The sequence below is a fragment of the Amyelois transitella genome, chromosome 22 (genome assembly GCF_032362555.1).
Source record: "Amyelois transitella isolate CPQ chromosome 22, ilAmyTran1.1, whole genome shotgun sequence".
NCBI classification, from domain to species: Eukaryota; Metazoa; Arthropoda; class Insecta; order Lepidoptera; family Pyralidae; genus Amyelois; species Amyelois transitella.
The window spans coordinates 2,463,817-2,479,013 of record NC_083525.1 but is presented as its reverse complement, the minus strand read 5'-3'; the positions used below and the strand labels follow the sequence as shown (position 1 = coordinate 2,479,013).

General features: G+C 34.8%; 1 protein-coding gene across 6 annotated transcripts in view; it reads right to left on the bottom strand.

Moving 5' to 3' along the window:
• The window catches only part of LOC106140756 (myotubularin-related protein 4), a 60,787-nt gene that overhangs the window by 29,298 nt on the left and 16,292 nt on the right, over positions 1-15,197 (bottom strand). For 4 of the 6 annotated variants that reach the window (XM_060950530.1, XM_060950533.1, XM_060950531.1 and 1 more), the window contains exons 1-2: positions 10,260-10,457; positions 616-955 (exon numbers count right to left, since the gene is read on the bottom strand). The exons of the other annotated variants lie outside the window; for them this stretch is intronic. In XM_060950530.1, coding sequence (XP_060806513.1) covers positions 616-762 — 147 coding nt within the window. In that variant the 5' untranslated portion in view covers positions 763-955; positions 10,260-10,457. Of the gene's footprint in view, positions 1-615; positions 956-10,259; positions 10,458-15,197 lie in introns of those variants that run through there. 6 annotated transcript variants of the gene reach the window in all.

Here is a 15,197-nt window from a genome sequence, read left to right as displayed (position 1 = left end):
GCACTGTATTTAATGTAAACAACAGATGCAACTCAAACTCCGCGCCAAAATGGAAAACAGTTGTGCCAATCTAACAACAACAAAAAAAACAAAAATTTGAATTTGGAACCATAAATAAATAATCCATTCCCGATACTTTTCTGACTGAATGTACTAATGCATAATGCATGTAAAAGTTTCCAAGGTAACAGTTAATAGGTAATTCCTTTTTCTGATTAAGTATCTCTTTGTCGTCAAAGATACGTCAGATTTAGTCCGATTGTTTTTAGATGATTATTCAAATTAATTTCCAAGTCTGTAATTTATGCAAGCAGTCGCCTTGAAAAAGAAGCGTGCGTAATTAGATAGCATAATTTATGCATGAGTAAAGTCTAAATGCAAAGAATTATTAAGATTAATTTGAACCACATAACAATTATTAAACTAAGAAAAACTGTTCGGGGAATCCCTAAGAATAATCTGTTATAATCAAACCAACATTAGCAAATAAATATTATACAAGTAGTGGTTCTACACTCTTGAACGAAAAGTACTTGTCGTCAGTTAAGAAGTTTTATTGAAGTTGAAGTAAGTAAGATTGTAGGTGGTTATACAAGTACAAGAAACGCTACAAACCTGAGAATACTCCGGCGACGGTGGTCTTGGTGGATACTTGGACGCCATTCGAGCGCCAGCACCACACCCTTGGGTCTGCGGCGGTTCATCCTCCGGGTAATGTAAATACACGAAATCCTCCGTGTCCAAATAAGTATTGATCAGCATAATCCACACTATATAAAACTATCTATAATAAATAACTTAACGCAGTCTAAAGATCAGACTTTGGGCACTAACACTAGAAATATATTACATCACTGTTTTAGGAAGCACACACCATCGATACATTTTCGATTTGTTACGTTCCATCTTATGTCTACAGTTTTAGTAACAACGGGACCGTAGAGGTGTAAATTATCTGAAATTGAATGTTTCATGTTATGACAAAGTAGTGGCATGGAAACATTGACAAACCCACAGGATTACCCAATTAACAGGGAAGTATATATAGTAAGATCTTGCATCCATAAAATTAATGCGTCACAATTTATCGTTTCCACATCACTACACTGCCGTGTTGTCATTGTTTTGTGATATATTCACATAGATATCACACAACATTGTGATTTTATTGAAGTTCCCATGGTATCCATGGTAAGATACAGTCAAATGTAAATATTATTTATCATCGAATGATCCAATGTGAATACACACAAAATTAGCTTTTGACGTCAATCATAACAATATGTTGCTGTTTGTTCAACTGTACTGGTCTTTAGTCTAATGTAATATTTGTACTGTTTTAAATACTTTTATTGTTACCGTGATGACGGCAAATATGCAGAAAGTATTTTTAGGAACACACAACCTCAAAAAGTCGCTAATAATGCCAACTTTTGGATAAAAGTATATAGGGCGAAACGTAATTGTTGTCATTTCGACCGTGTTGAATTTGTTTTCCTTTCAGTAATTATATATGAAGAAAAATAAAAAAGATTTTATTTATTAACCTCTATTGTACGCTAACGAGAATCAATTCATTTTCAATACTCCTTCAAATCAATGTATAAAACAGTTACGCAACAGGCCACAAGAAAACACTGCACATTGAACTTCGTTCTCGGTGTTTACGTTGTTAATCTTTTGTTTACTACCCCACACAGCGATCGGAACAAATTGCATTATTTGCCGATTCCAGGTCATTACACTTTAAGCAACACACATACAAAAATTAATGTAATTGCATTGAAACAAACGGGGAACACGGTTTATAATGCGGAAGAAGCTCTAGTGTATAAGTCACTGCTAAAGAAGGATTTTCTCAAATCTTCTACCTGGCGTTAGTCCCGGTTATATCCTCTCCTCTCTGGAGAGGTGCCCGGGGTGTGCCATTTTGACTATGATCCAGGAATAGATGGGTCAAGTTTTTACACGAAGCGACTCCCATCAGACCTCCGCAACTTAAGCAGATAACCTGACCCGTTTTGGATCATGGTTACACATTCAGTTGCCTAAATATACAGGCTTCTTCCTCCTTCCACTATATTTCCTCACCATAAGAGCATCGGTTAGCACTCAAACTAATGTACATAATTCAGAAAAGAGTCATTGCATAGCTGCGGTGGAATATGAACCTGTGACTCCATATGTGTATAAAGTTAAAATCGATTATTATTGTTTCGACCACCGACGCACAAATTGCAATTTGATCTATATATATGTCATAAAACAGTAATTAAAGCAACATACCATTCATCAGATATAACAAGGATAGTCATAACAAGAGAACAACAATGGTATCAACAAAAACAGTGACATGTATTGATGGTGAGATAAACGATACTACACCGCCAGACACTGATACCATTGAATGTGAAAACAAATGTGAATCAGTAGCTGAGACGAAGGCGGCTTTTCCTTGTGTTTATTGTCCAATGAAAGTCCAAGTTCAGGAAGATAATGATGAATCACAATCTCTAAATAAACCAAAACAAAATTCGAACAAAGAAATGCGTTTGTTTATGTGCAGGTGGAATGAAAACAATAACATTGTAGGATGTTTTAAGCCACGAATTAGCACAAGAATTTCTTAATTATCTCTAACACTCTAAGAGGAACCTACCAAATTTTTGACTGTTCTTTGTCCGGCCTCGCTTTGATTATATTTTTTGCACAACAAGAACGATAAACCAAAAAAAAACCTGTAACTTTCTAGGCCATTGTTGGAAACCCACAGAAGTGGAATAAAAATAGCTAAAAAAACATATGGAAGTCAAAAAGTCATACAAAACTAGTACATTGGGAATATTAATATGCTGTAAACAATAGGCAGGATTTCATTCATGAATCTTAAGTTGCTATTTATTCGATCGATGCACTTTGCTCAATGACTTGCCTGAACAGAATGCATAATAATTTTGTATACAAATAAAAAATAACACAAAAAGTCTTAAGATATCAAAAGGAAACCCTTAAGACACAACGTTCGGAATTTATCTATCTAAAATAGCAATTATACTCGGATTGAAGTCTCTTCAATCCGAGTATAATTGCTATTTTACTGGTAAACAAAATTTATATGTTTATCCACCAGTAAATTAAATAAAAGACGTTGTCACGAAGTAAGAGGTGGTATCACGTAGCAAGGCGAATCTTATAGGCACTCGACGGATGCTTGCTCTACTTTCGGAATAGAAGGCACTATGCGGAATGCGGCCATCGCAGTCCACCGAGTGTTACATCTGCTAATTTATATTGTCCTAGTCTTCATTCTTGCATGTCCAGTGAAAGCAATCGTAAGCAAGCAAAATGCCAATTAATCGTCAACTCGAAATGAATTTATACATTTGCAGCAGTAAATATATTTCTTTGTTTACCTTTATGAATATTGCTGTATGTGTACTTTTAAAAACTTAAGCATTTCAAAATATCACTTAAATATAAATTTTTTACCATAAAAATATTGTACAAGGTCGAAGTTAAATATCCATGGACTCTGAACACACGTATTAAGTAATGTTAGTTATGTATATGAATATGACATATATTTCCTGCATAAAAGTTGTGCAATGTTTGTAAAATTTTAAGTATTAGTGGCATCGATCGTGGGTAGTGGTATTTAAATCTCAATAACTTATGTAACAATGCATGTATGAAAGTTACTATTAGATGCGAAGGAAAATGGTAAGATTTAGAAATTTTGAAAGACTCCTTCTGTGGGGTGTCTGTATTGGACAGTACATTATTCTTGCCGTATCTCACATAACAGTGAAAATGCGACGAAGAAACACAATTTTAATTTGATGAAGACGACAAAGAACTTAAATCCATTGATGCAAATAGCACAGACAGCAATAGAGAACATAGGACTAAGAAATACAGCCAATCTTTTCAATTTATTAGAAATACTTGAATATGATGAAATCGATAGAGGGTACAAAGCACACGTATCGTATTCCGGGACCGCAACTGCGTACACTGTCGCCCGTTCGCCAACATTCTCACATTACCTCCGGCCCAGATGTTAACATCACAAAACAAGATGGACTTCCTTCAAAATTCGCTCTTAGACAACAGATACAGAGTGTCGCATATAGAAAATCCATTAATGATCGTGCAAAATTATATGTTGCGGTTTATTTTACGGTTGCATGTAACACGATCTTATGAATTGACATGCAAAGTATATCAGTATAATATGATATAGAAAATATAAAATGCAATAACCAGGAAGATATTACGGTTGAGAGTTTCGCATTAATCACGTAAATGTTTCTCAACGTAAAAGATTTCAGTGCAACAAGGAACAAGAATGACGCTAATGAATAATTAGTACACGATTTTGAAAGCAAAGGAAAATGCGGAATGGTTGGCGATACGAATATAATTCATTAGGAAACTGGTGTATTAGATGCTTGTTGTAATATGCCTGGCCTATTCTAAAATACCTATTGAAATATTTCTTAGCGGTTACCCAAACCGTAAGCGTAAGTTTCATTTGATTCAATAGTTTCTACTGCGCCTTGATAGATAGATATTTAAATTCAATAACATTATTTATAAAGATACACTGACCGACCATCAGTAATAAAGCAGTCACTTTTCCTTTTACAGACATGGTATTCAAAATGTGCAGCCACAGCCGTTAAATGTCCATTGGTTGCTTCACATGCCACATCACCAATCCGAGTGAACGAAATGTTCAATGTATTTAGCCAACCCGCATGTTACGAGTGTGCAGAGAGAAGGTCGTTCTCACGAGCGCCACAGACGTAGATTGGCGGCGTCTACTTTTTGTCGGCATTAGAATCGTGATATACTAGGAACGCATGAATGGCATAGAGCTGTATTTGTTTTTTTTTATGCAGATATTTGATATGATCAAGTTAGATATGCGGTTTCCGGCAGAATAGGATAGGTATAAGTCTGTGGATAGTTCCAGACAAAAGCTCTACAAATAGTTAACTCTTGGAGGTTTGATTATCATTTTCAATCTCATACTCATACTTTCAATTTCATAATGATATTGGCAAATTTTGATGAGAGGTGGAATAATACACAGCAAAGATAAAGAGTAAATTCGAAGCATATTTTACTAGTTATAACGAATTTTATACCAGAGTGATAAAAAATTTGATAAATCAACAAAAAGTAGTAATATTATATTTCAGTTTCAACCAACTACCGACTCAATCAGCTGAAGCATGTATGAGAAACAAGTTGGATAAACATTTTTTTTACAACCAAAAAACCAGGACAGACATCCTTGATACTTGTTTACATGTCTTAGAAGTGGACTGAACTGTGCATGATTTAGATCCGTGATAATTAGCTTTATAATGCAACATTATGGCTATTACGGTATCGGAATTTGATATTGAATAAGCAATAAGAAGGAAATGTGCGACATAGATCATTCGTATGTCTCATTATGGAGAGTTTAATTGTTCGCGATCCTATCATTATAAACATAATGATGTAATAAAGACAGATAATTGAAAAAAAAACTACAAACCGTACATTGTACTTACATATTTACACGTCTTGTCTTTATCTCTTACGACTGGAAGGAGCTAAAGAATCAAATTCCAGGTTGGTTTAAGATAGATTTAAAAATAGTGACAAAAAAAAGTTGTAAACTTTAAAAGCCTTTGATTGGCCCTTACAATCAGCCTCGCACGGAAGCTTGCCCTAAATTAATCATCTTATTCCCTTTAGTCGGTTGTATGACATCCACGGGAAAGGGATTCTAAAGTGCCCGGGAACCAAACGGCTATGAAAACATTATTTAGTCAAAATTATGTAATAATACAGAAAATTAAAACTAGAAAATAAACAAAGATCATGAACTTTTAGTGGCCTTAGATAGCGATAAGAGATTTAATTTTGTTAACATACATAAATTTATCTTAAAGTAAATGTCCAGTTACTGTATTATCCGCCTTGTAGTTCATTTTAAAAATGTGACATATGTACATATTTAACAATGTATTGTGCTCGTTCTTACGTCAACAATTTTTTCAGGCAGGTAGGTATACCTACTTGTTTTATGTGCTAGCAGGGCAAAGCCTTAGGAATCACCTGAAATGAACAACCTTGCGAAATGAGAGTTTCGACGCCCTTTGTTACCATACAGATATAACAATAATATTTGTATTTTTTGTACAAACATAGATATATGTCTCTACGTCGCAGAATCGTTTAAAAAAAACTTGAAAATCCAGAAAAAGAAAGGGTTCCTTAACTTAACTGTGATATAGATAATTACATATAAATCGACCTGTCAACAAGAAAATAACACGCGGCACACAATAATATTGTCTGATTGGCGAAATAAAAATTTATGTTCTGACTGATGTGCTGGGATTCAAATTACAGGGCGTAGTACCGGCTTAAATAGCTGCCGTTATATCAGACACTTCTCTAATTACTAAAGTTATGTTATGAGTCCAGTGACTCGTCTCAAAATACGAGAACTGTTGGTTACATCAACAAGCATAGTAACATCAAACAAATTTAAAAGATTGTAAACTCAAGCCGACTAACAACAAAGTTCAATATCTAAGTGTGGTACAAATTTGACGTTCACACGTATACGATCGCACATACTTGAAGCTCAGTGCGAACAACCAATGACGTGGATACACGTATCGTAGTCATGTGATGGCGAGCGACACACGGCGCCGGGGCCGACCATGACCTTCGCCCGACTGCAACGCATACCATTATGCCAGTGAATGCAAAAGTGACTTAAAAGTTTTCATGATTGATCTTGGAACTAAGAACAATCTTAATATATAAGTATAAAGGAAAAGGCGGTTAGACGCGCATGTCCACCACTATGTGCACCACAAAACTGACGGATTTCTGTGAAGTAACCAATACTGATTGTTAGAAAGTGTTCGCTATGAAAGAAACTTGTATAAAACTATTACCCCCAGTACTCCTACAAAAAACACTTTTTGATGGAACAGTTAATATTATGACAACACTGCTGATGTGTCTTTGATTTACTTCTTGGAACAAAAGGAACAACAAATAAATTGAAATATCCATTTAATTAGCTGCATTTTGAGCTGCACATTTTCCACAAACGTGAAAATGAGATGAAATAACATTAATACGGCCGACGTATAAATAAGACATTTCCGCATCAGCCATAAAACGCAGAACGACTGATTCTAATTAACTCTGGAAAGTAGTCTCACGGCCTGCTAAATGTCAGTAGTATTGCAGAGCTAGATTGAGATTCTATAATTGATACGGACGTAGAACGGACATTCGCTGATGGCAAGGTCGTTTGAATACAACAAGGCAAGGCCGAAATAGTATCACCAAAACATGAGAACTGGTAAAGAACGGAGATAGTTTATGAAAGTATGATACATAATGAAATATTTGTTACGTAGCTAGATCTCGGCGAAGGCACTATTGCCTTTTATAGCCAAGCTGCTTTCTTATCTTATATAGGTCGCACCTTTCTGACAATAAATCGAGAACTACGTCAAATAAACGTGGTGTGGTATCGTAAATCAAGTGAATTCCCATTTGGTTTTATGAACCACAATGCCACGTCCCGATAGCCTTTGCTTATGATCAAATCTGATTTATAACAAACTAGCTTTATATAATTTATTGAAATTGAAATTGATACTTTGGGAGAAAGTCTTGGCACGGCACACGATCACAGCACAAGTGAAAAGCGTTTCATACTACAAATCAAAATAAATCACGTGAAAGATGATAAAAGTACTACTGTAAATAATTTGGCAACGTTTAAGGTCAAACAAAACATACAATAGCCTTAATGTGATTAAAAATAGTATGTCACATTGTGTAATTTGCAAACTTGTAAACAGATAATATATATTTTTTTAAATAGGCTGCTAATATCACGAGATAATGACGACTCTTGATGGAACTATGCCCTAAAAATACAGTGATAAGAACTTGAATTTTATCAAAATTACAATGGTAAATTTACTTAGTAACTGTGAAGGCTAAAATCTTTAATGACAATGAATATGCAGATAGTTTGATCAATAATATGGTAATGCACTCAATAGCAACCAAATTAAATCAATGGATACCTGAAGACAATAAACTAGGTGTATACATTGTTACTACGAAGAGATATCATGATTCATGACTGTCATAAATTTAAAGTACAATTTTTTATTATAATCTATTTGCTACATACATATAAATAAACTTATTTGTTAAATATATCACAGATTAATTTTCCAAGATTTTAAGTTTAAGTTGTTAAGAAATTCAAGTAAAATATGGTGTACAAACTATATAAGATAACCATAAACAATTATTTTAATTTTTATCATTATCGTAATCTTATTAAAGTGGGCCATGTTGTGTGTACAAAGATTGTTAAGATAAGATAAATTTGGAACATGAAAAATGAAGTAAGTCATTAAATCATAAAAAAGAACTACTGAATCACATTAACGCCTAGTAAAAGAAAGGTCATGTACAAATAAGTAATCCATTTAATGGGTTGTTAGGCCGCGTTTAGTGAAATAAGATTGAATCGTAAGGGACAGTGGTAATAATGACTGAAATTATAATAACCCAAATATCATTAAAGATGTGCATTATGCGAAAATGAACGCGTTAGACGTTGGTAACGATTTTCTAGACACAGCTGTTATTTGTGGACATGCGCATAAAGGCTAGACACCACGTGGCAATCTACTAATTGTATTAAGTTGTAGTAATGTTAGGATTACCAGCGTCTATATTTTATGGGATCTTTTTGCCATATTACCCATTCTTATATGTATTTTATTGTTTGGAATATATGTTCTTATAAGAATAAATTATGCCGATTTAGATTCCTAGCATAATTACCAGATACCTAACTTAAATTTTGTTAGTGGTGTTGTCGTGATCCTGCAGATTTTTATTTAAATTTATTAAAGGTTTTTTCTAGAAATCTAAAACGTGCTGGAAATTTAGAGCAAGTTCATAGATCTTTTGCACGGGCATGCGCACAAATCATGATATGGCCACGTGGCAGAATCCCGTTGCATAACCTTTAACTCAATGAAATGAGGGTACCTACATCAGATTTTTTTAAAAGATTCTAGAGAGAATTTTTTTTTTAACTGTTTTCCGAATTCTGATTTTCGACAGCAAGAAAATCTCATGACAAATTTTCTATCCACTCTAATAAGAATGTACTATTAAGACTAAGATGTTTCCAAGTCAACCCCGTATGCTTGAACTTACAATAATAAATATCTAATGCTTACCAAAAATAAAATAATTAAGTCAAATTAAAAAAAATATTATTTTATACAATTACATAAAACAATAGGAAACATGTAACCGGTAGAAACCAGGAAGTCAACTATCAAGAGAATGTCTCTAGCCACGCCTAGGGCCCTACTATGTAGAGGTACTTGTTAGATATATTGCCACACTTTGCACTATGACAACACCTACACATGCACACATCTTGTACATGCATCATAACCTGCTCAGGCAGTGTGTATTGACGTGACAGAATAAAAAAGCGCAAAGTATGCTCGCCATTTTTTAAAACAATTACACCTGATATAGATGTCAATTGGTTAATTAATATTATATTAGAAGCAGAACGACCTAGGAAATCCTAGACAATGATAAAGTTAGAGATCTTACTTTAATCGTGACTAAAGGCAAGCGATTCATTCATTGAGGCAAAGTGATTAGGCAATGTTTTGTTGAGCCAGTGACCTCGGACGAAATCGTACTTTGAACAAAGCATCACGATTGCTATAAAAATCGGTAGAACACAAAGTTAGTTAACATTTTGAGCCACTTAAAAAATTAAGGTAAGTTGGTAGAAGTTATTCATTTTTAAAGTAACCGTTTAAAGTTAAACATTAATGTAACACGTCGATTTTATGAGCTCTCGAATGTATAAAACCGCTAGACATTCCTACAGTAAACGGGCAGATTGAAACTAAAACCCGCCATAACGTAGCGTGGACCGCGGACGTAGACGCCACGAGTGCGCCATGCCGTCGCGACACTCATATTCAATATTAGAGACAACTTGAACTTTACATGATCAAAACTACACCATTTACATCCTTTTCTCCAAATAGACCAGCCAGTAGTGAATTCAAGTGTAATATTACACCAGCAACATATTTTTATGAAGCCATGTGCCGCACACGTCGGCGCGCCATGAATGCCTTTTTACAAACACCAATGCGAACCTTATAGTACTAATCGTCTGTGGCACTTTACAATATAATCCATTTATATTTGTCGAATACTTCGCGAAACCACAAATATGAGAACTTGATGATGATAAGAGCGCGGGTGTGCTGTATATCCATATTACGGTAGAGGGACAACGGAGTCGCATGGAGTATGCGACGGACGCGCGCGGCAGCTGCGGAGCGACTGAAGGCGCGGCGCCGGCGGGAGTCGCGGGTCGCGGGGGGCGGGCGCCGGCGAGGGGGCCGCGTCTGAACCGAGTCTCCCATGTCGCTAGTAGGGCCGCCGTGAATTGTGCAACGTCAGCAGGCGCGTGCGTACTCGTGTTTACCTCATCTGGCGCCCCGACATGCGACACCGAGACTGCACGATTAACAGCGGAGACACAAAAAACTTCGAAGACTCATCCGCTTCCACGAATACCCACACAACAGTCTGATAACCTTTGTAAGCCTCAGCACCAATGTTTTGGGTTAAAATAATGACTAGCATTTTGTAGTTAACGATTGAACAACTCGCAAAAAATACGAAAACCCTACTACATCGAGCGGATATGCGGTGTTAAGAATTGAAGGATGTTGCAATCAAAGATGCTTATTGTGCCAGTCATTCCAGACAATAGTATTTCTTTTTCAAAACAGTTTATGCATTTTAAGTACGACAAAGCAATTGATTAAATTCGCATGAAGAGCAATGTGGAAATGGAAAATGGTTTTTGAATTATGAATTTCAGTTAAGCCGTTTCAGACAAATTTTTCACAAAACTTTACACTTGGAACAATCTTCGATATATCCTACCAAATTGATGTCTTCCAATATTGATTTATCAATTGATATTGTTATTAAAACTAAAAACGTAATACCAAAATTCTATTGAAAGTGACGCTAACGCTTACAAACAGAATTTGTCACCATTGATTGTGCACCGAGATTATTTATAAATTTGGATGACAGCATCGATGACAGCATAAATGAACTTTAAATTGAATGTATGGCGCCACAGCAGGGACAATTCTAGTTACACTGATTACGAGTGATTGAACTGCAGATTTATTTAATACAGTCTTCATTTGAAATAATATAACATCTTCCAAAGCTTCATGTTATTGATTTACAAAAGCTTACTCTTGATCTGAATGAAAAATAAGAATTTTCATGATGATTAACGGACCTAAACTTAAAGCCTCACCTAAATTATTCATAACACAAGAATGTGTGTTTTAAAAGCAATGACGAATTATGAAACAATAAATACCTTAGTGTAAGAACCGTAATTGATTTTGATAAGAAAAACCATGAACTTAATAGCATATGGAAAGTGTGTTATTCTTATTGTGTGCATTAGTGAAAAGAGCAGCCAAATCGGTCAGGCCGTGTTTGAGAATAGATTTGAAATTGTGATATCTATAAAAAAACAACATTTCATTAAGCCCTACAGCTGAGCGTGGTCTTACAACTAACTGTTGGCTCTGTCTGCCCTGTAAGGGATAAAGTGATAAGTATGTATGTTCAATAAAACCAATTACATAAATATCGCAAATAACATTTTAATTCTTTAATCTTTATCGCCACTATTTCTAACATCGCTGATTTAGTTTTATTAAACTGATATCAGGATAATGAAGAGTGTGACAAGGGATTGCTGTATTGTAAAGAAGGTATAGAGAAATGAAAAGGGAATGCTCAGACTGTTTAGTTATAAGGAGAGGACGAATGAAAGCAAATATACAGAAAGAATGTGAATGGGACTGTTGAAAGTGAACGGCCTAGACGAACACACACATGATGATGCAAATCGGAGAGATGCCCTACACTGACGAGCATGAAGAAAGTTATCAACGTGAACGATGCAAAATAAGGATGCATGGATCAAGTGGAAAGATGTCTACGCCTCCGGGAAATCTTTACTAGTCAAACATGTCAACAAAACAACTCTGTATAAACAAAATTAAAAAAAAATATATCTTCAGTACTGAAAGAGTTTACAAACCGATTTCGACGCTTGAAACGCAGTGGAATTTCTTTTTGTTATCAATTTTCATTTACCAAGGTTACACGATTGCGGTCGCTATGGCGATGGCTTATTGCAAAATAACTGTTATAACTTTCGATAACGAACGTGTGTGCAACGTGCAATTTTTCTACGTCGACAGTTTTATGCACCGTATTAAAAAGTTTAGTATATTTTGTTCAGTTACAATTTATATCTTACGGCATTATAATTACCAACCGATGTTATTGTAGACACTGTGATATTTTATCCAGTGGTTCATTGATATTACCTATTGGTATTCCAATTTAAGACACCTAAATTATTATTATTTTTTTTATTATAATATAGGAGATGGAAATAATGAAAAGAAAAAAAAACAATCCGCAATAAAGTTAATCAAGAACAAAACAGATATCAAACAGTTAATGAGAATAACAGCAAAAATAAAATAAAGGCCATAGATAAAAGAACAGCGAGTTTCAACAAAATATATATACGAAATGTAGTAGTACCCTTATGATTGCAAGTTTTATTTCGTTATTGAAAACGAAGAGTGAAATCCGAAAAGCATTGTATATAATTCAGAGAGAACTGAGAAAATTAGAAATGCAAGTAACGTGGGTGGACCAACAGTGAACGTGGGTCCGATTGTACGCCCACACTGTCGCCCACTGTCGGTGTTTAGTGAAATAACTAATGTGCCTGTTTGTATAACGCAAATTGGTGACAATACATTTCATTTATTGTCACCGCGATATCTGCCATTTTTTGGAAGAAAATAGTGATGAGTAGAAAGTGACGAGTAGTTGGTAACTTATTGGTAAATCAGTAATCTTCCAAAAAAATGATCATGTGATCGACGTTGAATTAATACAAGAACCAGCTCATACTTTTCTTTTCTTATTTAAAAGACGTCTTTTGCCAGCTGGAAATAAGCAATTGAACCATCGCTTTTGGACTAATGTAATGCTCAGTTATTAGACACACAAGTACATAATATATAGTCTTATACCTATATAAAATTCTCGTGTCGCAATGTTACTCCTCCGAAACGGCTTGACCGATTCTCATGAAATTTTGTGCATATTGAGCAGGTGTGAGAATCGGCCAACATCTATTTTTCATACCCCTTAGTGATAAGGGTTGTCCACCCATAATATATTTTTTTAAACTAGAAATTATTTATATGGCAAAACGACATTTGCCGGGGAAAGTTAATTATAAAATGTTTATCGTATAACTGTTATGTCATGTTTGTTTGTGTAACAGATTCACAAAGAAAGTCTTTTCCTTTAACATTAACGTGTTACTTACAACACCATATTACGTCTTTTGGTGCCTCGTGCTGAAGTAAATTTATTTTCTAAAACCCAATTACTGTAATGCCCACCAAGTAGATTGTTTCATTAATTGGAAAATACTCGTTTCAAAGTAGGCGTTAATGGTATTAGATGTCAGTAAGTACAACGAGTAGGCGTCTTCCAATAGAGTTGTATCGATTTTCCTGGCCCCAATTCCTAAGACTTTGGGCGTAGGCTGCATATTCTAGATTCACGAGCATGCCCAGATCATTGGTGGCTTTGTTTGAACTAGTGTGTCGTTAGTAATCTCTGACCGTTTGGTAGAATCTTTAATTTTTCATGTTGAGTTACAGTAATTATGATGGCATACAAATTTCCGTTTCAATTATGTTAAGCTGTCTGTATGTTGTTATATCTGTATAAGTTAAACGTATAAATAGGCGCTCGAATTGAGAACATTCTCCTTTTTTAAGTCGGTTAAATATAAATGAAAGGAAATAATATCCTTTTATCCATTATAGGATACTAAGGACTAATCCTAATGACGGGTGGATTACCACTTCTTAGATTTTTAATAAATATTGAAATTAAATTTAGAGGAAGTCATTATCATGACCAAACAACCGGCAACATCAATCAATCAATTTGGCAAGAAACCTTTTTTCTAGAATTATTTCAATCAAGAAATATAACAAATTTTGAAAATATTCTTATACCTAAATAAATTATATCACCGCTTAAAACAACGGTGATCAACAAAATTATGTTCTTTTAAAAAACAAACAAGGTCTCCGTATAAAACACAAAATTATGTTCTTTTAAAAAACAAACAAGGTCTCCATATAAGACAATCTGCCACGGCCGTGAGACCAGGTGCAAATCAATGCACACATGATGCTCACTTTGGTTGCGAACAGTCATTTCCTATCGCACTTCCGTAAACAACCTGCTAACATAGAAAATAATGACCCTCACGACACATGAGAAGTTAAGTACGGTGTTGTTAGAGACATCATAGTCAACAGTGGAATAAGTTTTCCTGACCTTGGATCGATACTGCACTGCGTTTTTTTTATGTAGTAGAAAATAGTTGTATATAAATAACTAAATAGAAAACTTAACCTACATATGAATAGCAGTATTGGTAGCAACAGTTTATAAAGTGAGTGCCGTGTGGTTACCTGCACCATTAGAATAAATAATAGGGCCACTCGATCTCTTTCCCATGGATGTCGTTTAAAGCGACTAAGGGATAGGCTTATACACTTGGGATTCCCCTTTTAGGCGATGGGCTAGCAACCTATCACTATTTTAATCTCAATTCTATCATTGGGCCAAGCGGCTGAGCGTGGCTTTTCAGTCTTTCGATGACTTTAAGCTCTGTCTACCCTGCAACGGTATATACCCCCATTGACGTGATAATAAGTTATAGGTATGTATGTTTATGTAGAAACAGAATAAAACTACATTGGGTCATAGAATCGCCAATTTTGTTAAATTTAATATGATGAAGAACAAATCGGCATGAAAAACATACATTTTTTTACATCTGGACAGATTTCAGTTATTAAAAAAAAGAAATAAAACAAAAATAATAAAAACGTTTTTCAAAAGTAACATTTTGATAATGAACTTAAAAT